This window comes from Cydia splendana, chromosome 5 (assembly GCF_910591565.1).
Source record: "Cydia splendana chromosome 5, ilCydSple1.2, whole genome shotgun sequence".
Taxonomy (NCBI): Eukaryota; Metazoa; Arthropoda; class Insecta; order Lepidoptera; family Tortricidae; genus Cydia; species Cydia splendana.
The window spans coordinates 974,669-997,381 of NC_085964.1; the positions used below are offsets into that span (position 1 = coordinate 974,669).

General features: G+C 37.6%; 1 protein-coding gene across 1 annotated transcript; it reads left to right on the plus strand.

Annotated features, from left to right (window-relative positions):
- Positions 1 to 75: 75 nt before the first annotated feature.
- Positions 76 to 20,786, plus strand: LOC134790458 (uncharacterized). Its single transcript, XM_063761265.1, has 5 exons — positions 76 to 292; positions 3,944 to 4,126; positions 18,537 to 18,759; positions 19,129 to 19,347; positions 19,760 to 20,786. Exons 1-5 carry the CDS (start codon positions 200 to 202, stop codon positions 19,873 to 19,875), a joined length of 834 nt encoding a protein of 277 aa, XP_063617335.1. The 5' UTR covers positions 76 to 199; the 3' UTR covers positions 19,876 to 20,786.
- Positions 20,787 to 22,713: the final 1,927 nt, after the last annotated feature.

Below are 22,713 nucleotides of genomic sequence, written 5' to 3' on the forward strand. Positions count from 1 at the left end.
GCAAGGGACTTTGGGTGACTATTTTTACTTATAGCAACATTATAGTTATTGATGTATGCAGTGGGCGGGAGGGTGAATTTCCTCCTTTTTCCCCGCGCAGTTTGGGTGCGCGACGGGTTTGAAATATACGTAGTTACAAATAGAAAATATTTGCTGAATTTATTTAAATCTATAAAACGGGAAATATACGTCATTCATCATGACTATATTAACGAAGCCGAATGCTTTCATCCAAATAAAGAAGGACATGACAAAATGTCCCGTGCCCGACGAAACTATTTTAGTGGAGGAGGTGAGTATTTTGATTAATATTTCAGAATTTTCCTGCTTTCTTTACATTCATATATTATGAACATTCCATGTAGACCTGCTAGGAAGGAATAATAATACGATAAAGGATTAAAGAACCGCATATCTACTACGTGATAGGTGTACATAAGCGATCTTGTGGACCACGAGAGACAACAATAGGGGCCAAAATCGATTGAAGGTGATCCCGGGCTGGCGCATACTGTACTTTCTTTTTGCAGATATATGTAAATGGAATCGTTACCTATACCTTTTGCGTATAGTTGCAGATTGCTTGTAGTTTTATTGCTGATCTCTTAATTGGAATCAACTGGGTCATATCAACTTAATATGATTTGCGCCGGTCGGACCCTCGTTCGATGCGATAGAATGCTAATAAATCATGATATTGAGTGGCTAACTCTGAGTCCGCTATAAAAACAAATTGGATAGTAGGTAATAGGTATGATAAGAAGATTTATGGACAGGAAAAGGCTACACAGCTTTAATACCTACCACTATTGCTAGAAATGTATGAATAAATCATAGCTAGAAGAGATGTTGTTTATTAGAAACGCTAGTAAGGTTCACCAGTAAAGTAATGTGCCACCCTGTACTAAATTATTTTCGTAATACCTATAACCTACTTACCTGATTCATTATTTTGTGTTGTGTTTTTGTTTTTCAATTTGTAATTTATTTCTAAGCTTCGTGGCATCGTTTGCAGACGCGTCTGCTTAATACAAAATTAATTCAGACTATAAGTTTATTAGTCAATTCTAATCCACCTCAACTTACTCGTGTTGAAAACAGACACTACTTAAGTACCGTAAAATCAGGTAACTTCTTCCACAGCTTACAACATTACTATAGTCCAAATTCAAGTCAACGATAAGCTATATCATGTAATTAGACCAATGCTTATTCCTCAACAACATGGATTTATTAACAGAAGATCCACAGAATCCAACCTTTGCGAATTACTTGATTATTCTCTGGCTGCTATGGACGAAGGTTTTCAGGTGGACGCTATTTACACCGATTTTTCTAAAGCGTTCGATAGAATCCCCCATTCCATACTTATAAACAAATTAGAATCATTTGGAATTCACGGCAACCTTTTGAGATGGCTCACATCTTATCTTCGTAACAGAACCCAAGCGGTGGCGGTTAAAGGTCATACTTCTAGCTTTGTGCCTGTCTCGTCAGGGGTCCCCCAAGGCTCCCATCTTGGTCCGTTGTTATTCAACGTTTTTATTAATGATGATTGAATGTTTTCAGCATTCTGAAGTCTTATTGTACGCAGATGATATGAAGATATTTAGTGTTATCACGTCACATAACGACTGTCTCAATCTACAACATGATCTCGACAGATTGAATAACTACTGCCAAAACAATAATCTATGCCTTAATATTGAAAAATGTTGTTCTATCACTTTTTCTCGTAGACGTAACCCCATAGTTTACGACTACTCTATAAATGACAACCGCCTTAAAAAGGTGACGGAAATAAAAGATCTTGGTGTAAATATTGACCACGAATTGCGGTTAACCACCCATGTTGACAAAATTGTTCGGAAGGCCTATAATATGCTCGGGTTTATATTTAGGCAGAGTAGAGACTTCAAAGATCCTAAAACAATTATTCTTTTATATAATGCTTATGTAAGATCTCACTTAGAGTATGCCTCCACAGTATGGAGTCCTCATTTTTTTGTTCATATTAATGCAATAGAAGGAATTCAAAGAAAATTTCTCAAGCGGATGAAGTATAAACTCAAAGAATTTAACTGTAAAAATATTTTATCCCTTCAAATCAGACGCGAATTTAGAGATCAAATTCTATTAAATAAAATCCTAAATGGGTTGGTGGACTCCCCCGCGCTGCTCTCCCGCGTCTCTCTGCGCTGCGCGGACCACCGCACGCGCTCCTCTAAATTATTCGCTGTCCCTTCCCATCGAACCACTTACGCTAGGAACAGATTTATCGTAAGAGCGTGTAAAAAATACAATGATAAATATTCTCATGTTGACTTGTTTTTCATTCCGTCAGTATAAAAAATTGTTTCTGCAATTAAGAGCGAATTAACAAATAATATATTACCCTACAGCCTACAGCTAATAGAGCAAAACTAATACCATACTGATTTTGATAGTTTACTATTGTAAAATTAAATTAATGCATGTCACATTTGTATTTTAATTTCTTGAATGAAATTGAATTGAATTGTATAAACAAGTCTTGTCTGAGCAACCATAATGAGCTAATTAATTAGTGGAAACTGTTTTGGCTTATGTAATATTTAATTGTAATAATCTATATGTGTTATTTTTCGCTGTTTGTTTCCCATTATCAATAAAAAAAAAATCAAACAAACATCGAAAAACATACAAAATCTTACATCAATATAATTAATCGCCTTAATTGTACTATTTAATTAGCACTTATAAACACAATGGTGGTCGATTTGCGGAAAATGCCCAGTAAAACTAACTAACTACCACTGCTTTGTTAAATTGTTACATTACATTCCAATTAATCGTTATTATTATTTACTTAATTAGTGTAAGCGTTGTAGGCGCTTTGTTATAGTACATACTGTAAGCCTTTTAAGGTAATTACTAATTAAGTAAATAAATTAAATTAAGCTCTGACGCCTCTGTTGAGTTCAACTGTGACGTAGGTCGCGATCAACTTGAGTTTAGCTGTTTTACGAGTAATTATACTTTTTTGAATTGTGGATTCATTTCACTGATTGCAGTCAAAATGGGCATAATGGTCCTACTCAATTGATATATTATGTAAATTAAATTGCTGAGGGAAAAACAAGGTCAGAAGTGGTTATTCGCCTATAACAATTTCAGAAGGGAATAAGCTAAAAATAGTTGAGAAATTAACTTCTATTAATCATTTACAATAATAAAGAAATAGAAATGGTCCTATAATGGTACCCTGGGGTAGCCAATTATTTTGTACCTGTGGCAGTTAGGTCTAGCGAAGGCCCCGGCCGGGGCGTTGCACGAAATATAGGTCATGCCATGACCTTTTACATTTCGTTTACCTAGGGACTACGCAGGATGCTTTGATTGGTATTTGTTTACCAAACTATTAATCAATTGGGAATTATAGTGTGTGCCGGTTTGTTATTGCATGTTTCGAGGTTCGGGTTGTTTTGTTGACTGCTGTAATGATGCGATAGATGTGAACGTTACGTAGTAATAGTACTTATGCTACGAGTATAGGAATACACAACTACAGGCAAAATAACATAGATACCTACATACCTACCGTGCTGTAAAAACATTAAAATGTTAGAGGGTTCTATTTAATTTAGTCTTTGACTCCTTGTTTGACTTGAATGTGTAGGCAATTAGATTTAATTCATTATTAAAAGCCAATTCACACCTTACAAAAAATAGGTAATTAGGCACAAGACGTGGATATGGCGAGACCTCCTAAAATATGATTTAACATGTGTTCAAAACGCGATAGTTTTAAAGCTATTTACTCGTAACTAGGGTTTGCAATCCGGATGCGAAATGTATGAAATTATCCGGATCTGGATCCGGATCCGCGGATATTCCCATACATTTCGGATCCGTCGTGCAAACCCTACTCGTAACTTAGTAAATGATTTATAACGTTCCACAGGAGAAGGTGGAAACCTACACCCCTAAGCCGGCCCCATGCGGCGGCGTGAGCGTGGGGCTGATGGTGATCCTCCTCTCCGTGGTGGGGATCTACTCTGGGATGTACCTGTTCCGGCGCTGCCTGCAGCCGCAGCCGCGCTATCAGGGTTTCTGCTCCATCCCTATTGATACCAAGCAGGTACGTGTAAATAACACTATAGATACAGATAGAGGTAGTATTGAACTCCCGCTGGGACACCGTGAGTGTGGGGCTGATGTTGATAACTCCGTGGTGGGAATCTAATCGGGGATGTACCTGCTCCGGCGCTGCCTGCAGCCGCAGCCGCGTTATCAGGGTTACTGCTCCATTCTTATTGATACCAAGCAGGTACGTGTAAATAACACTATAGATACAGATAGAGGTATATAGTATTGAACTCCCGCTGGGACAGCGTGAGTGTGGGGCTGATGTTGATAACTCCGTGGTGGGAATCTAATCGGGGATGTACCTGCTCCGGCGCTGCCTGCAGCCGCAGCCGCGTTATCAGGGTTACTGCTCCATTCTTATTGATACCAAGCAGGTACGTGTAAATAACACTATAGATACAGATAGAGGTATATAGTATTGAACTCCCGCTGGGACAGCGTGAGTGTGGGGCTGATGTTGATAACTCCGTGGTGGGAATCTAATCGGGGATGTACCTGCTCCGGCGCTGCCTGCAGCCGCAGCCGCGTTATCAGGGTTACTGCTCCATTCTTATTGATACCAAGCAGGTACGTGTAAATAACACTATAGATACAGATAGAGGTAGTATTGAACTCCCGCTGGGACACCGTGAGTGTGGGGCTGATGTTGATAACTCCGTCAACTCCGTGGTGGGTATCTACTCGGGATGTACCTACATATACGTGTATAGCAGTGTTGGGCAAAATGTAATCTAACTATTGATTACAAGAAGTAACCGTTAAAAGTAGTTAACATTTTTGATTACTAACTACTAATTGTAGTTGCAATCACGGTTACGTGATTACTTTTTCTAACTACTTATCTATCAGAGAATATCAGCAGAGATTGGCATTTCGTAATTGATTCCTAATAGGTTTCAGGGAGTGCAGATTTCAAAAATGATGACCAAATTTATAATCCAAGATGGCGGCCATGCACTTTGCATAAAAGTTGTCATGGATATTGTTTTAAAGGTTTTCGGGAATGCAGATTTCGAAAAAATGATGGTTATTATGGAATTCAAGATGGCGGTCATGCAATTTATCATAAAAGTCATCATGGATGTCGTTATATAGGTTTTAGGGGGCGCAGATTTCGAAAATGATGACTGTTTTGGAATCCAAGATGTCTGCCGTGCACTTTGACATAAAAGTCGTCATGGGTTTCGAATTCTGCACTCCCTGAAACCTATAAAACAACACCCATGACTACTTTTATGCCAAAGTGCACGGCAGAAATGTTGGATTCCAAAACTGTCATCATTTTCGAATTCTGCACTTCCTGAAACCTATAAAACGACACCCATGACGACTTTTATGTCAAAGTGCACGGCAGACATGTTGGATTCCAAAACTGTCATCATTTTCGAGTTCTGCACTCCCTGAAACCTATAAAACGACACCCATGACGACTTTTATGTAAAAGTGCACGGCAGACATGTTGGATTCTAAAACTGTCATCATTTTCGAAACCGGCACTCCCTCAAACCTATAAAACGACACCCATGATGACTTTTATGTCAAAGTGCACGGCAGACATGTTGGATTCCAAAACTGTCATCATTTTCGAAACCGGCACTCCCTGAAACCTATAAAACGACACCCATGACGACTTTTATGTCAAAGTGCACGGCTAGCGATTGCAAATCCGTGAACATTTTTCAAATCCGGATTTACGGATTTTAGTTTGACCGAAATCCGAAGTTCGGATTCAATCCGGATTTTAAGAAAGGAATATGTGGCATAAAGGCAAAGTGAAACAAACAATCAAATTAAGTTGTTTTTATTAAAAATAAAAAAACAGAATGCGTACACTGCTACGCCAATAACAAAATCTTTAAAAAACAATAAAAACAAAATACATACGTACACTCCCAAGTAACAAAAGGTTCTATAACTAAGGCATTTTATCACCAAACAGTGATATAGTAGGCCTATAATGGTAACCATTGTGACTACTTGTACTATAAAGGTTTTTAACAAAGCGTTTTGTTTCTATAAGATTAAAGACCTTTTAAGTACTATAATTTAGCTCTTAGAACGCTTATAGGATCATACAAAAGAATCTTTAAAGTGCTGCACTGTAATAGATATGCAAAAAGCGATTATCATCATCATCATCTCAGCCATAAGACGTCCACTGCTGAACATAGGCCTCCCCCTTGGACCTCCATACGTGCCGGTTGGAAGCGACCCGCATCCAGCGTCTTCCGGCGATCTTAACAAGATCGTCTGTCCATCTTGTGGGTGGACGTCCTACGCTGCGCTTGCTAGTCCGTGGTCTCCACTCGAGCACTTTTCGACCCCATCGGCCATCTTCTCTGCGTGCAATGTGGCCTGCCCATTGCCACTTCAGCTTGCTAATCCGGTGGGCTATGTCGGTGACTTTAGTTCGTCTACGGATCTCCTCATTTCTGATTCGATCACGTAGAGAAACTCCGAGCATAGCCCTCTCCATAGCTCGTTGAGCGACTTTGAGTTTTGAGATGAGGCCGATAGTGAAAGACCACGTTTCGGAGCCGTAAGTCATCACTGGTAACACACATTGATTAAAGACTTTCGTCTTGAGGCACTGAGGTATGTCGGACGAAAAGACATTACGTAGTTTCCCGAACGCTGCCCAACCGAGTTGGATTCGGCGGTTGACCTATTGAAAAGCGATTATGGTACTATTTAATACTATAGACGACTTTACTGATGCTTTTATGTACCTCTTTTGCACTAATAATGCGTCAAAGTAACTTTTACAGTACTAGTATTGTAGGAGTATCGTAAACACTATTAGAGGATCAATCTGCACTATAAAAGGTCTTTGCACGACCATTACGTAACGTTTTAGCTTTTTAAAAGCTCTCTTAACATCGCTATAAGGCTAGAAGAGTTCTCTAAAAGTCATGAAAGTTTTTCTATAGTGCTATATAGTACCATAAAAGTTACCTGGTACGTTGCTAAATAACTTAAATCGTAACTTAAAAAATGGCTGCTGTTTTCTGCCATAATAGCACATTAGCGGCACGGCTGGAGCCTATGTGTACTATAGCAGCCACAGTTGGAACAAGTCCTTATTTTATTAATTTTAATTTAAATAAAACATGAAAATTATGAGAGCTCATTGTCAAATTTGAAATCAGCATAATAATTCTATCGATACAATTATTTTCGCATGTACAATGTACCGGCATAGTAACGGTCCACAAATGCTTTTTAGTACATCCTTTTTATTACCTAAATACAAATGTCAGTTTAAGAAACAATGGCGAATGAACTTATATAGTTTTTTAGGCACCCACGACGCAAGTATGATAAAAAAGATCACTGGAATCGTTTACGGTGCAAAATAGCACTATAAACATGTTTCATTGGTTACTTTTATAATTCCAAATTGCGACATAAACGTTGCAGACAGCACTATTTTAGTACTAAAGAGCGTTTCTCGTCCCTTTTACATTTCAACCATAGAGCTGATTTATCACCGTGAGAGCCTTTATGTAATGTTTATAGAATATATCAGTGATAAAACTAGGGCCTATCTGGGGTTTTGTAAACGTTTACAACACCATTTTCAATGAACCAGGCCATGAATGTACAAGAAGGGCTACAGTACGGGAGCAATGGCGACGGATTGTGAAGCTTGCCACCGGCCCTGACATGACGACCACGACCACTCTGACAAGAGTGTGACGACAAAGAAGAAGACAACACCATTATAGTGCTAATCATGAACACTAATTAGCACGCTCCAAAACGTTCTCAGGACTTTTATAGTACCAAATTTTGTTACTTGGGCTGCTACGCCAAAAAAAAAGCGGACGCGGGGCAAGCATACAGGTGCGAGCGATTGCGCGACGCGCAATGCCCGGCTGGCAATAGCTCTCCCGCGTTACCGCTTCATGTGCACCGCTTTTTATTTCGCATTAGCATTAATTTTGAGCAAATTAGTACTGGTGGGAAAAAATCCGAAAAACCGGTTTTTTCTTTTCAAAATCCGAATTTTAAAACGGATTTTCAAACGCTCTGAAATCCGGATTTTTGAACTTCGAATAATCCGGATTGCAATCACTATGCACGGCAGACATGTTGGATTCCAAAACTGTCATCATTTTCGAATTCAGCACTCCCTGAAACCTATAAAACGACACCCATGATGACCTTTATGTCAAAGTGCACGGCAGACATGTTGGATTCCAAAACTGTCATCATTCTCGAAACCGGCACTCCCTGAAACCTATAAAACGACACCCATGACGACTTTTATGTCAAAGTGCACGGCAGACATGTTGGATTCCAAAACTGTCATCATTTTCGAATTCAGCACTCCCTGAAACCTATAAAACGACAACCATGATGACTTTTATGTCAAAGTGCACGGCAGACATGTTGGAATCCAAAACTGTCATCATTTTCGAGTTCTGCACTCCCTGAACCCTTTAAAACGACACCCATGACGACTTTTATGTCAAAGTGCACGGCAGACATGTTGGATTCCAAAACTGTCATCATTTTCGAATTCAGCACTCCCTGAAACCTATAAAACGACACCCATGATGACTTTTATGTCAAAGTGCACGGCAGACATGTTGGAATCCAAAACTGTCATTATTTTCGAGTTCTGCACTCCCTGAACCCTTTAAAACGACACCCATGACGACTTTTATGTCAAAGTGCACGGCAGACATGTTGGATTCCAAAACTGTCATCATTTTCGAATTCTGCACTCCCTGAAACCTATAAAACGACACCCATGACGACTTTTATGTCAAAGTGCACGGCAGACATGTTGGATTCCAAAACTGTCTACATTTTCGAATTCTGCACTCCCTGAAACCTATAAAACGACACCCATGATGACTTTTATGACATGGTGCAAAATCAACAATTGTCCTTATTTTACAGTCATAATACAGTTTCACACATAAAGTGTCTTTATGTCAAGGACAAGAAAGATCAAAATGATTGTTACATGGATGTATTAAAGTAGTCAGTAGTTATAACTACTCGGTTACAGTAATCAGATTAACGACTACTTTATGTAACCTGATTATTGTAGTTAGGTTACATGTAGTTATGACTACTTGTAGTTAACTACTTTTAGTCGTAATAAGTAGTTAGATTACAAATAGTAGTTAACTGCGCCCAACACTGGTGTATAGTAGTGTGTAGGTAACTTAATTATCTAAACTAAGTAAACATTTCGTATATAGATATTACTAACATTGAAATAGCATATGAGAACATGTTTAAAAATTCCTTCTAAATGTACCTACCTATAAACCTATAGGTAATAGCGGATAAATAAAATTTGCACTTCGTCGTTTCCCAGACAGCGAGACGGGGTCATACCAAAGTCGAACAGTTTAGTACTTACTTACTTATACAAACCAATAATAATACAAACAGGAAAGCATGCATGTATAAATATATATATCGACAGCATCGCAAGCTGTTTATAAACGAGGAAAGTAACATACGATTTAATTTAATAAAGTACTTAGTCGTTTAGAATATAAATTAAATAGTCGTGATAATTGCAAAATAGTAAGTAAGATTCCTACTTGATTTCATCCTTTTATGAGAATTACCTATATATCCATTCCTTATCGGCCTTCATGTAAAAATGTTCCATATCAAATATATGGTAGGTATACAAAATGACAAACCATGGATTATATTATATTAGAAGCAAATGTTTAAAGATTAATAAAAGGCGTGGATTTGAAAAAACAAAGCAAACTATAGCAATCTGCAATTGAAATTATTTCTATCTTCAATTTTTTTTTCTAAATCGATTAAGAGCCAACAGGAGTGGTCATTCCTCCATACAAACGTAGTCCTCGTTTTCCTCCGTGGTTTTTGAAGCTAGAGCAATGATTTTTTCAACACAGATTAATATTGTCAATATCTGTGTCGGACCGTTTTGCTTTTTTTGATATTTTTGTTTTTTAAGGCGCTAGAGCCCTTCAAAAACGGCCAAAATGGCCTAATAGACTATGCCGCAATGAGAGGCGTGGTATTCAAAACTGATATCAATTAGCCAAAAAAGCAAAACGGTCCGACACAGATAATTTCATAATCATTTAGATTTCCAAATTTGGTTACGATTGGTTAAGTTTTGGGGGAGGAAAAAGAGGACTACGAAACCTCGATTTTTGTCATTTTTACGCAGGACTTTTCGCCTCAGCTGCAGTTGTCCCTATCGCACTAATTTTAGGGGCGGAGTCAAGTTTCTAAATACGTACACAGCCAGAAAAGTGATGGGCAATAGTCGACATTTAATGTCGATAATCTAGTGATGTAAGAAGTTATCGATAAACCGTCTTGTGTGAAAATATCTAGATCCTAAGATACAAGGGGTTTTGGGTTGAGAGTAGGGAACACATTTTTGTAGTTATGATATACAATCTATTATAAACTTTTTGATTCTAATATTTCAAATTAGAAATCAAAATCAAAAATATTTTATTGCATGGTTAAAATGGGTTAACAAAATTTTTAGGTACCTACAGGCACGCTTCGTAATTGTCGAGCAATTTAGGGTCCTAGCTGAATTGGTTGTTCCATACTTACTCGTGCTCTATGGAATGTCCAATTTAGCTAGAACCCTAAATGGCTCAACAATCACGGAGCGTGACAGTACTAATGATTCATGTTCTGTATATCCTGCCCTACAATGGCGTTAATATTTGGTTGTCATGTCTATACTTCGTTTTTAAGCATTATTGAAAAAAAAAATAGTAAATACTAATATTAACCACTAAGTACATAACTATTACAAAAAAAGCTAAATAATTATACGATTGCATGCTTAAAAAAACCGGGCAAGTGCGAGTCGGACTCGCGCACGAAGGGTTCCGTACCATAATGCAAAAAAAACGGTCACCCATCCAGGTACTGACCACGCCCGACGTTGCTTAACTTTGGTCAAAAATCACCTTTGTTGTATGGGAGCCCCATTTAAATCTTTATTTTATTCTGTTTTTAGTATTTGTTGTTATAGCGGCAACAGAAATACATCATCTGTGAAAATTTCAACTGTCTAGCTATCACGGTTCGTGAGATACAGCCTGGTGACAGACAGACGGACGGACGGACAGCGAAGTCTTAGTAATAGGGTCCCGTTTTACCCTTTGGGTACGGAACCCTAAAAAGACACGTCACCTTCACTCTAATGCTAAACAAACGAAGAATAAGAACTAACAGCGATAAGACCGCCTGTTGCTACCTTTATCTACATTGTAAATCGGTTTTAGGGTTCCGTACCCAAAGGGTAAAACACGGGACCCTATTACTAAGATTCCGCTGTCCGTCCGTCCGTCTGTCACCAGGCTGTATCTCACGAACCGTGATAGCTAGACAGTTGAAATTTTCACAGATGATTTATTTCTGTTGCCGCTATAACAACAAATACTAAAAACAGGATAAAATAAAAATTTTAGTGGCGCCTCCCATACAACAAACGTGATTTTTGACCGAAGTTAAGCAACGTCGGGCGGGGTCAGTACTTGGATGGGTGACCGTTTTTATAAATAATGGTACGGAACCCTTCGTGTGCGAGTCCGACTTGCACTTCGCCGGTTTTTTTTAAATTTGTTTTTATGTTTGTGGTGTAATAAAGAATATTTTAGAGTCAGACCAAGAAAAGTCTACAGCAATTTTGATAGCACACGCAGTGCAAGTGTTATTTATATGTCATAATTTCATAGAAGCGACGTTTGAAATAATACTTGCACTGCGTGTTCTATCAAAATCGCTATAGATTTTTCTTGGCCTAACTCTACTTTAAATTACAAAGTAAGGCCTAAATTATAAAATAAGGCCCATCAATGTTTTTTTTTTTGTGTTTATTAAACTTGATATTTTGTCTATAGTATTAGCGGACATGGCCTCAAAATTTAAACCCGCTTAAGAATCGGGCCTTATTTCGTGCATTATATACAATACTACCCATTTTTGTGTAGTCATTATTTATACTATAGAAGCATTGCTTGAGTAGCCAATTATTTAAACAGTATTTTTTTAAAGGGCAACGGTGGCAATATTTTAAGGTCTGGATAATAAGATACAGATCTTAATAAGGATATCAATGTAAGTGAATGTTACCATGACTACCAAACAAACAAAAGTGATAGAATTTGCCAGCTGGCATTGTAACATTCAGACAGTTACCTATGTACCTAATCTGAAATATGAATAAATTAGTAATATTTTAAACAGGAAAGTAAACCGAATTTTGGCCTTTTGCTGGACACAATCACAATAGTAATTTGTTTTACAAGAGGGCAAAGTTTATCGCCACCGGTTGATGCATTTGCAGCACCAATGGTAGAAAATGCAAGCTCATCATCAACTGCATAATCGACGTTTGATATGACTATTGAATCCGAGCTTTTTGATCATGAATCATGATAAAACAAAATTTTAGAAGGTCGCAGAATAGTGGATTTAAAATATTTATTTTCTGTGATCTCAAATATCAGGCACGATCATACAAATTGTACATTTGCTGATCTTGCCTTTGTCATTGAAAGACGTAAGGGTTTACACAGAGAATATATATTTAAGTGTAATATGTGCAAAAAAAAGGAAACGATACACTCTGAAGACCCAAAAAGAAAATGTTAGTAAATACTGCTCCTCCCCATGGTTACTTGGTTCCTTATTCAACCTACCTGAAATTAAACGAGTAGGTTAGTAAATTATGTCATTTTACATTATAAAGTTAAATGTTTAGGTATCTCAATCACTTACTCACTGGTGGACATGGACGCAAAATTTTTGCCCATCTACTTATACTATCTTATAAAAAATGAAATTTTGAAAGTTAGCACGCTTAAAGTTCGTTTTTTTTTGCATTAAGGTAACAGATTTTGACATGTCTTATTAAAAATTACCATTGAAAAATACGTCATAGCAAATATGTTAGAATTATAAATCATATTAATCATATTAATGAGCAAGAGCACCCTAAACCGGCGAGCGTGTATGAGGAATGTTATGAATGTGAAGGAAGCGAAAGTGGTATGTCAGGATCGTAGCAAGTGGAAATCCGTGGACTCTGCCTACCCCTCCGGGAAATAGGCATGTATTAATCATATTATCCAGCAGCAGCAGTTATCCAATTTTTTGGGCCGTTTAGGTGATAACATTTTAAGTAATCCTAACGATAAGTTTTTAGTAGCCGGTGACTTCAACATGAGTAATATTTTATGGACGCCCCGGGATTCCTCGTTAGTTCCGTCTAATTACGTAAGTAGTGATGAATGCAGTTTAGTAGATGATTTGTTTACACACGGTCTTTGCCAGTATAATGACGTCTTAAATAATTTCGGGAAGCTGTTGGATCTCGTTCTATCGAACGATGTTGTAAGTGTGTGCGAATGTCTGAATCCATTGGTACCGATTGACCCGTACCACAAAGCTTTAGTAATTGAGGTTAATTTCACTTTTATTGACTTGTTGCGATCCGACTCTCGCGTGAAATATTTTTATAACAAGGGTGACTACGCGTCCATAAATAGTGAATTTTCATCCATAAACTGGGAGGCGGAGTTTTCTACGCGTTCGTTAGTTAATTCTCTCAATTTCTTTTACGAAAACTATGAACGACTGAGGCACAAATTTGTTCCAAGTAAAAAAATTAAAGTTGATTCGTTTCCATCGTGGTTCTCACGTCCTTTGAAATGTGCTATTAAGGAAAAATTTAAATATTTGAAAAAATATAAAAAATATAGGAATAAATCTGATTTGGTATCGTTTACTGTACAGCGGGACAGAGTTCGAAGGCTGGAGCAACAGTGTTTTACTAATTATATTTGTAATGTCGAGAGTAATATATGTAAAAACCCTAAACAGTTTTGGTCATTTGTCAAATCGCGGTCTAAATCACATGGCATACCTAATAGTTTAAATTATGATGGTGACTTAGTTAACACTGGACCAGATATATGCAGGGCTTTCTCAGATTATTTCTTATCGTCTTTTTCAACATCAAATTCCAATAACACTGTTCCTAATCCTAGTAATGTTGTTAATTCTACAGCTATCTTGACGCGTATTGGTGTAAGCTCTGGTATAGTTAGAATCATGCTACTTAAACTAGACTCGTCTAAGTCAGCTGGCCCCGATGATCTACCTGCCCAGTTCTTGATAAATTGTGCTGATAGCTTGGCGGTTCCCATTTCCTTGTTATTTAAGCGCTCACTCGCAGAGGGTATTGTCCCGCCATTGTGGAAGTCGGCCTTCATCACACCAGTACATAAAAAAGGACCTAAAACTGACATCAAAAATTATAGACCTATTTCCAAATTATGTATACTATCGAAAGTTTTAGAAAAAATTGTATATAACCAAGTCTATTCTTCCTTGAAAAGTTCTTTTAGCCCAAACCAACATGGCTTTTTGCAGCGCAGATCGACAGTATCCAACCTTGTCCTTCTCAATGAGTATGTTACTGGTGCGATGGATAATGGCACCCAGGTTGATGTCATTTACACGGATTACAGCAAGGCTTTTGATCGTATTGACCATGCTATCCTGATATCCAAGTTGTATGACATCGGAATCTGTGGCGACTTACTGAGATGGTTCTCTTCTTATATCGACAATAGGTCCCAGGCAGTTGTGCTGAATAATTACATCTCAGGGTGGGTGACTATTCCTAGTGGCGTCCCCCAGGGTTCACTGCTCGGACCACTGCTTTTTAACATTTTTATTAACGACATCAGTAAGTGCTTCATACATTCTAAACTACTCTGTTTTGCTGATGACATGAAGATCTTTGGGAAAGTGAATACGACCTATGACTCACTGCTGATTCAATCTGACCTCACGCGACTCGACGAATATTGTTTAAATAATAAATTAGATTTGAATCCATCGAAATGTTCCTTCCTGACATTTTCGCGAAAACATAACATAATTCCTACCACATATAAACTCAAAGGCCAATCATTGAATAAGGTCCAATCTATGAGAGATTTGGGAGTGGTACATGATTTTAAACTTCTATTTGATACTCATATTGACGGTATTGTAAGTAGTGCCCTGAAAACGCTAGGCTTTATAATGCGCAGTTCCGTTTATTTTACTCAGGCTAAAACACTTAAAATCTTGTTTTGCTCTCTAGTTCGTAGTAAACTTGAATACGCATCCCAAATCTGGAACCCCTGCTATAATACATACATAGATAGGATAGAACGTGTGCAGAAAAAGTTTCTAAAGTATTTGAGCCATAAACTTAAGTGCCCCTCTAATCGAACTGATTACTTAGTTACTTGTAGGAAACAGCATCTGGTACCATTATTCGAACGACGTGAAATTGCTGATGTTGTATTCCTCCTTAAAATCATAACTGGTGAAATAGATTGCCCGGAGTTGCTCCAGCAGATCTCATTCGTAACCCCTTCTCGGTTAAAAAGACACTCTCCTCCTATCTCATTAAAGCGAACATCATCCAACTACAGACGTAATAGTTTTCTTAACCGTGCGAGCCGTAATTTGAATAAGCTAACGAAAGAGCTTGACATTGATATATTTAATTGTGACATTCCCTCCGTGAGGCGTAAATTGACGGAAATGTGTTTCAATTAGGCACTTTTTATTTATCTCGTAAGTGAGTGCTTTGTATATGTAGTATCTAAGTTACAACATAACACTTTATTTTGTTCTTAGTTTTTCAGTTATTATTTTTTTTTCTTTTTTTGTTTTTTCTTTGTTTTTACACTATTTAATTGGTGTCCTGTCACCGGTAGAAGGGTTTGATTATGTAAGCGAATGTTGTTAGTTTTGGTTTGAGTCTTATCTCTTTCATGTGTGCGATGTGTGTGTGTGTGTGTGTGTGTGTGTGTGTGTGTGTGTGTGTGTGTGTATGTGATGCGTTTTACTTAAGTATATGTTTTTACTACATATCTATTTGCGAGTTCCTGTAATTGGCTCTATATATCTATTTATGATTCCATTGTCATTTAGTTAGCTGTTGGATCTCCTTATGTAAATAAATAAATAAATAAATATACTTTTTTATATTCTTTTGCTTTCATAAGTAATATAAACTAATTTTTGAAAGCGTTTTTCAATAATTATTAATAAAAAGACACGTCATGATTGTTTACCTTCTTTCTAATGCTAAAAAATAACGAACTATAATAACCGGGCCTTATTTGGTACAGAACCTTGATTTGATAGGTACATCGGATATTCTGGGCCCCTGAGTTTGTTACGTAAAGGACAAAATGGTGACATGTGGTTAGAGCTGATACTGTTAAACTAGTGGTTCTGTGCGCTAAGTATAAAAAATAAGCTTCAGCGAACTCATTAAGCCTAGAAAAAACCCTACACCCTACTGCCACTTAAGTCAGTCTTGAGTCTTTGAATCAATTTCCGTAGTAGTACTACTACTACTACTAAGGTACTAGGAGGTAATAAGGCCTATAGTAGGTATAATAAGGCCTACCTGAAAAATAATGTTCTTACAACAGTGTAACCGTGTTAGTTATTTGAGTAACATATATGTAAAGTGATACAATTAAAAGCTAACAGCAAACCAGTACATAAATTATATCTTATGTACTTCTTATGAATTACACTCTTATAAAGGTTTCGGCTAATTACGCTTAATTACTTGAATAAAGGTAGATGAATTGCGTGCGGTCCAATAGGTAACCACAACTCACGGAGTCCAAAACAATAAGCTGATCAGCAAAGTCAAGTAAACAAAGCCAAGTCACAGTAGTAGAAAGATTATCGAGTTCCGTAAACGTAAGCCGGGTCAAAAAATTCAATCGCAACACAGTAAGTAATAAGTGAACGCCTCGTGGCAGTAACGCACGAAAAATAACATTGCAAATTGTCGGCAATGAGGCGCGCGCGGGTGCAAGCGTACGCATCTGTGTGCGTGCATTACACACACAAATACAGTCTCTCACGCCCCGTCAGAGCGACGGGTATATTCAGCTTGAAATCTCAAAATTGACTTTTAGCTCAGCTCCCGTTTCGTCTTAAGTAGTTTAGCCGTGAAAAGTTAACAGATAAAGAGATAAAAGGTACTTTCTCATTTATACAAACAATACCGTAAGTAGGTCATTTTAATCGTACCATCTAGGTACTTAATTAAAATTTAGATATAAGAAAAAAACCTAAAGTCTATTTCAATAGAACTTGCTAACTATGTAAACAAACAACTTAACTTTGTTTTATCACTGTTTCTCTTTGAATTTTCACACCACCTCATCAAATACCATTGAAACCATATACATATACACTATAGAAACGGTCCGTTTCGTAAAATACACAAACATATAACTGTATCTTGGATATTTAATTAAAAGTTTAAAATGGGTTCATAAGTTAGGTTATTAGGACCTGTTGGAATGACGGTTTTGTTTCTTTTAAATTTTACAATTGTCTGTGATGGGTAGTGTTGTGACTAAAGTTTGTGATATAAACCCGCTACACACTACCCAACCCACGCTCTGTACCTACCGCCGCGGTTATAAAATACATCAATACATCATTCTTAGGTACTAATTTGTCTTCTGATCGTGATTAAACAAATTAAAAATAAGTAACTACTTGTTTTTTACTTTTGGTATTTTATTATTCGATATGGTTTGACATTAGTAAAGTAGTAAGTAGGAGTCTTGGCCATCACTAGTAAATTCATCATTCAGAGACAATTTCAATATGGCGGTTTGTTTACACAGTTAGCAAGTTCTATTGAAATAGACTTTAAGTTAAGAAAATCCTGTTTAAAACAACAGCAAATAATAAGAAACAAGCGTAACTACTTATATTTGTTCATGTTACACCAACAGGATCACTGTATAGGTACTTAGTTTAGTAGGTAACTATTATTGAAAATAATAAACGCAAATGCAAGTTTAATTTTAACCGCTTAACCACAAAGCGCAATCATTTGCTGATTAATTATCGTAAAACCATTATTCCTATTCACGGTCTTACAGTATTTGCAGTCGCAATAACCAATTATAACCTCTAAGATATTTTAAATTCCCTATCTATAACTAAATAATTTTGACCAGCAATCAAACTTTAGGCTGAAAGTCTATGCTCAACAACATAAGACTTTCCGGTCGGTGCTACATCTATTGTCATTTGACAGTACTACTACAACTACTTAAAGTACTGATAATTCCGCTACTCGATGCTAGATGTCGACTGTGAAAATACTATTTTTTTTGGTACCAAAACTGATGTATGGAGTGAGCACTCTTGTCTTACTACTTACTATATTTCTCTATGCCTTAGATCCTGATGATGATGATTATGCAAAGATTGTTTAGAAATCATAAATACGTCATTATGAAATGATATTTTGACTGAAAGTGATAAAATAATAATTTTGGTAAAAATTAATAAATCTCCAGTTGCAGGAGTCGTCGGCCCTGATCGAGCCGAACTACCGCATGCTCCCCATCCGCTGGTCGTCCTCCCCCGACCCCGACGTGCAAATATTCGCGCCCGACGACTCCGCCGCCAACGAGGTCGCCAACTTCCTCCGCGAGGAGCTGGATATCGGCGACGAGGTGGAGAAGATCACCGTGTTCGATAATGGACGGCAGACCAGCTTCATTCACGACTTTGGCGCTAACTTTACTGGTAGGTCCTAACTTTATGACCATAAACTATACTTCTTTCTTTCCTTCAATCCTTCCCCACTTCTTTCTTTCTCTCCTTCCCTGCTTACTTCCTTCTTTCCTTCCTTAATTCCTTACACCGTTCCTTACGTCCTTCGAGAGTTCAAAATTACTGGACGGGCGCGTAATTCATTAAGTACATTAATAAATACGTAAACACTAATCAGATTGTCAACCACTGCGAAGCACGAAGGCTGAGCTACGCGCAGGGCGAACCTTTAATGAAAATTAACGAACTCCAAAATGTCTTAATAAGCTAACTAAAGGCCCGAAAAGTTCTAGCGGTATCTACGCTAAGCGCTAAGCTAAGCAGAAGATTTATATTTTACAGGCATAGTGGACACCGACCGCTGCTTCACCATGGAGCTCGACCCTCAACTGGTCCTGGCTCCGGAAGCCTTCGTGCTGAGCATCCAGCAAGGCGGCGACTTCGACGTGACCCGCGTGCGCTCCACGCTCCGCGCCCTGCTGCCTGCTCTGCCGCGCCGAATTCTTCCGGAACTGTGCCGCGCTAAGCCTGTCTACCGTCTGCAGAGCTCCGAGACAACCAGTACGTATCACGCCTTGCTACGCAAAGACTTGACGAAAAGCCAATAATTCTAAAATGATTGAATAATTCAAGCTGAAGGCTGACCACGTAGGGACGAAGAGCCGGAGAGACCACGACTACCACGAGGCTAAAGGTGACGTTCGGATGTCCACTGCAGTTGCATTACTGTTGCGGCGTTCTTGTTGCCGTGGGTATCAGCCAATGCTATCGCTAATGCCGCTATCAGTCAATGTTGATAAAATGAGTGACGGAATGAACGTCATAATATATTTTTATAGTTACTACGAATCCACTGCAGTAATGCCACTCCACTTTAAATACATTTTTGTTATATTAATGTCATTATTTTATATACATAGTGGCCTGCTAGATTGTTATTTATAATTCTAAACTAACCGTTGTAACATTCCAGTTCGCAAACGCTCTGTGGAGCCGCTGGCCGACTACGTCCAGTTCTCCGGCCGCCACATCCACGAGATCGAGATCGAGAACCTCAATGAACTCATTCAGAACGAGAAGGAGAACTAAACTCTCCCCCGGCGTCAGCGGAGTCCGACAGGAATGTAAGTTCACACGATACGAAACAGTTGATTAGTTAATTTTTCATGCTTAGAGTCGGACTTAGCTAACTCCACACAAACTTTGCAAATAGCATGTGTGGAGGAGGATATGTGGGGACAATTACATTACAAGGCATTGCAGGAAATCTAGAACCGTATGGGTGCCCGTCATAAAGAAAGACCTCAAAAACCCAAATACGGAGCCAGAGACGACCCAGAAAATACCACTTTCGAAACTAAAGATTAGAAGAGCCGACCCCAAATAAAGATGGAAATAAGGCCTGAAGAAGAAGGTTGAGACAATTATAAATTTTGACATGCAAAGATGGGTGCAGAGTTAGCTTGTTTCGACTATACTAAAATGACAATTTGATGGTGACAAATTTTCCAACGGATCTGTCAATAAAGGTACAGAAGCATAATGATTTGGTAGTAATTGCAAAATTGAACTGTCATTTTAGATTTAGATGGGATAGAAATACTAAAATAGCAAAAAATAGGGTTGGTTACAGAAATCAGTGGCGAGGCGTTTACAAAAGTCGATTCTAGCAAGACTCATTTGAAGATTAATGTAGACCTAAAGGATCTAGCTGCTAGCTTTAAAATTAACAACAGAGCCAAGCTCTTACCTACACAACTAGAATCTTTTAGTATTGATAAACCTTAACAATATTCAGACAGAAGCTTACAAACTTATGATCAGATTTCAATAGTGAAAGATATTCAGTAAAGGATGTTGCTGGTTTGTTACTGATTCCCATTTCCAAACCAGAACATCCTGTAAGATTTAAGAAATTTAAATACATTGAATGGGGTCTTGGCATTGAATGAAGCACCTGGTTTTCCTGGTGAGGAATAAAAGTGATTTGATTTAGAAAAGAGGATAAGCAAAGTTGGAAAATTAAGCAAAAATCTGGTTTTATTTCTCATTGAAAATCTATAACTATCTCCGAGACGGAGATAACAATGGGCTTAGAGAAAACAGAAACTTTCTGTTCACAATTGCGAGAGAGGAAAGGAGATTTAAGTAAACAAGAATGTCAGAAGTATGATGGTCAACTTATATTTTGAATAATAAATAGGTACTGGTTGAATGAATAACATTATGAATCAGATGACAAAAGGAAAGGTGCCAAAAACACCACAGATTTTGCAATTCAAACATTCTGATTGTAAAATATAAAGTTCCATCGTCTACAAAGGTGGCTAACGAATCGTGAATCTTATTACAAAGACATAAGATCTACAGATGGTCAGTTAACTGTCGCTGTTAGTTGAAATCAGTATTCTGTCTGTTGCTGTGGGAAATTAGACGTGTGACTCCTAAATCAGACTTGGCAAACATCTAGCGTCGAATGACACGTCTAATTTCCGTCATCTTCACCAGAAACTCATGAACTTTCTGCAAATAGCAAAATTTTGATAGTTTCTACGAGGTTGTATTTGAGTAACGCTCAGCAAGAAAGTAAAGAAAATACAAAGATGTTTGTTATGAAGAGCGCTTTTTAACTTAATAACAAGATCGAGAAAATATGAAAGATGTTTGTAATAAAGAAAAAGGTTTAAAAGATGGTCGTACAAGTTTCAAAATCTCCGTCTTCCAATTAATTTCTAGATTTACTGTGTTAAAATCAAAATTGAGGTGTGCGACATTCAAAATATTTTTCTGAGGAAAAACATTCACATTCAGTGTGTCCTTTTTGTGTGGTTTAACAACATCGCACACTGGTCCATTTAACGCACGAAAAGGATACTACGGATTTGTGGAATTAAGATTAATAGGCGTTGAAATTTAACTATGCTGAAACCAAGTTCTGCTGAAACAATTCTGATTCTGATTCTGATTCTGAAGTTTTAATCTGGATGGAAATGAAAAGTTTAGAAACGAAGCACAAAATCTCTCTGGGGAATTAGGATAGGGCAAACAAATATTTATAAAGTAAGATGTACTAAATGTTATCATCTTAGAAAGACCCAATGAATTTAGGTCACAAACTGGCATGGTTTATTAAATATGCAGCATTGCGTAGTAATGGTTTAGAGGGTGTTCACAGATTCTGATCAATAATGTAAAATTAGAATTAAGATGGTTGTATTTGATGGTACTCTTATCGGTATGAGTCGTGTTGGATTCCACTGACGTCACATTCCGATTCTAGCAATTAAGTCTACCTTAGAAGATGGATTGAAGATGGAAAGAAAATATTTCTCCTCTTTTGAGGATCAACATTCCATTTTCATCTTCAAACCATATTCTGACGAAATAAAATGAATTATTTAGAAATAGTCCAATTTAAATTATAAAATCGATAAGCACTTATATTTCCAAAGTACTTCGACACGACTTTAGTTTTAAGAACACATCACGGAATATAGCCAAAGATTCATATTAACTGTGTGATAGATATACATCTCATAGCTCACGGTATAGTCGAGATATAAAGATAAACAATATATAATGCAATAGTTGTAAGATTAGTTAAGTTCAATGGTAAATGTGCCATAGTGTTACGAGCACACTAAATGTATTTGACTTTTAAACGCAATGAGTATAATCGCTTCTAAAATCATGGACTTTTGAGGAGCTTGGACAACAAACTGAGTTTAGATTTGACAAAAATTCAGAACGGAGTATAAACCATCTAGGATACAAGATCACACGGCAGTGAGAAATTTTTAAAGGCAAGGATTTCTACTGTGTCCATGATCGTTTAGCTTCGGTATATTAGTTCGCGTCCGTGGTTCATACGCTCGAAGGCAAGTACTCTGCATAACATCAAATTTGAACGGTTGAACTACGTCCGCT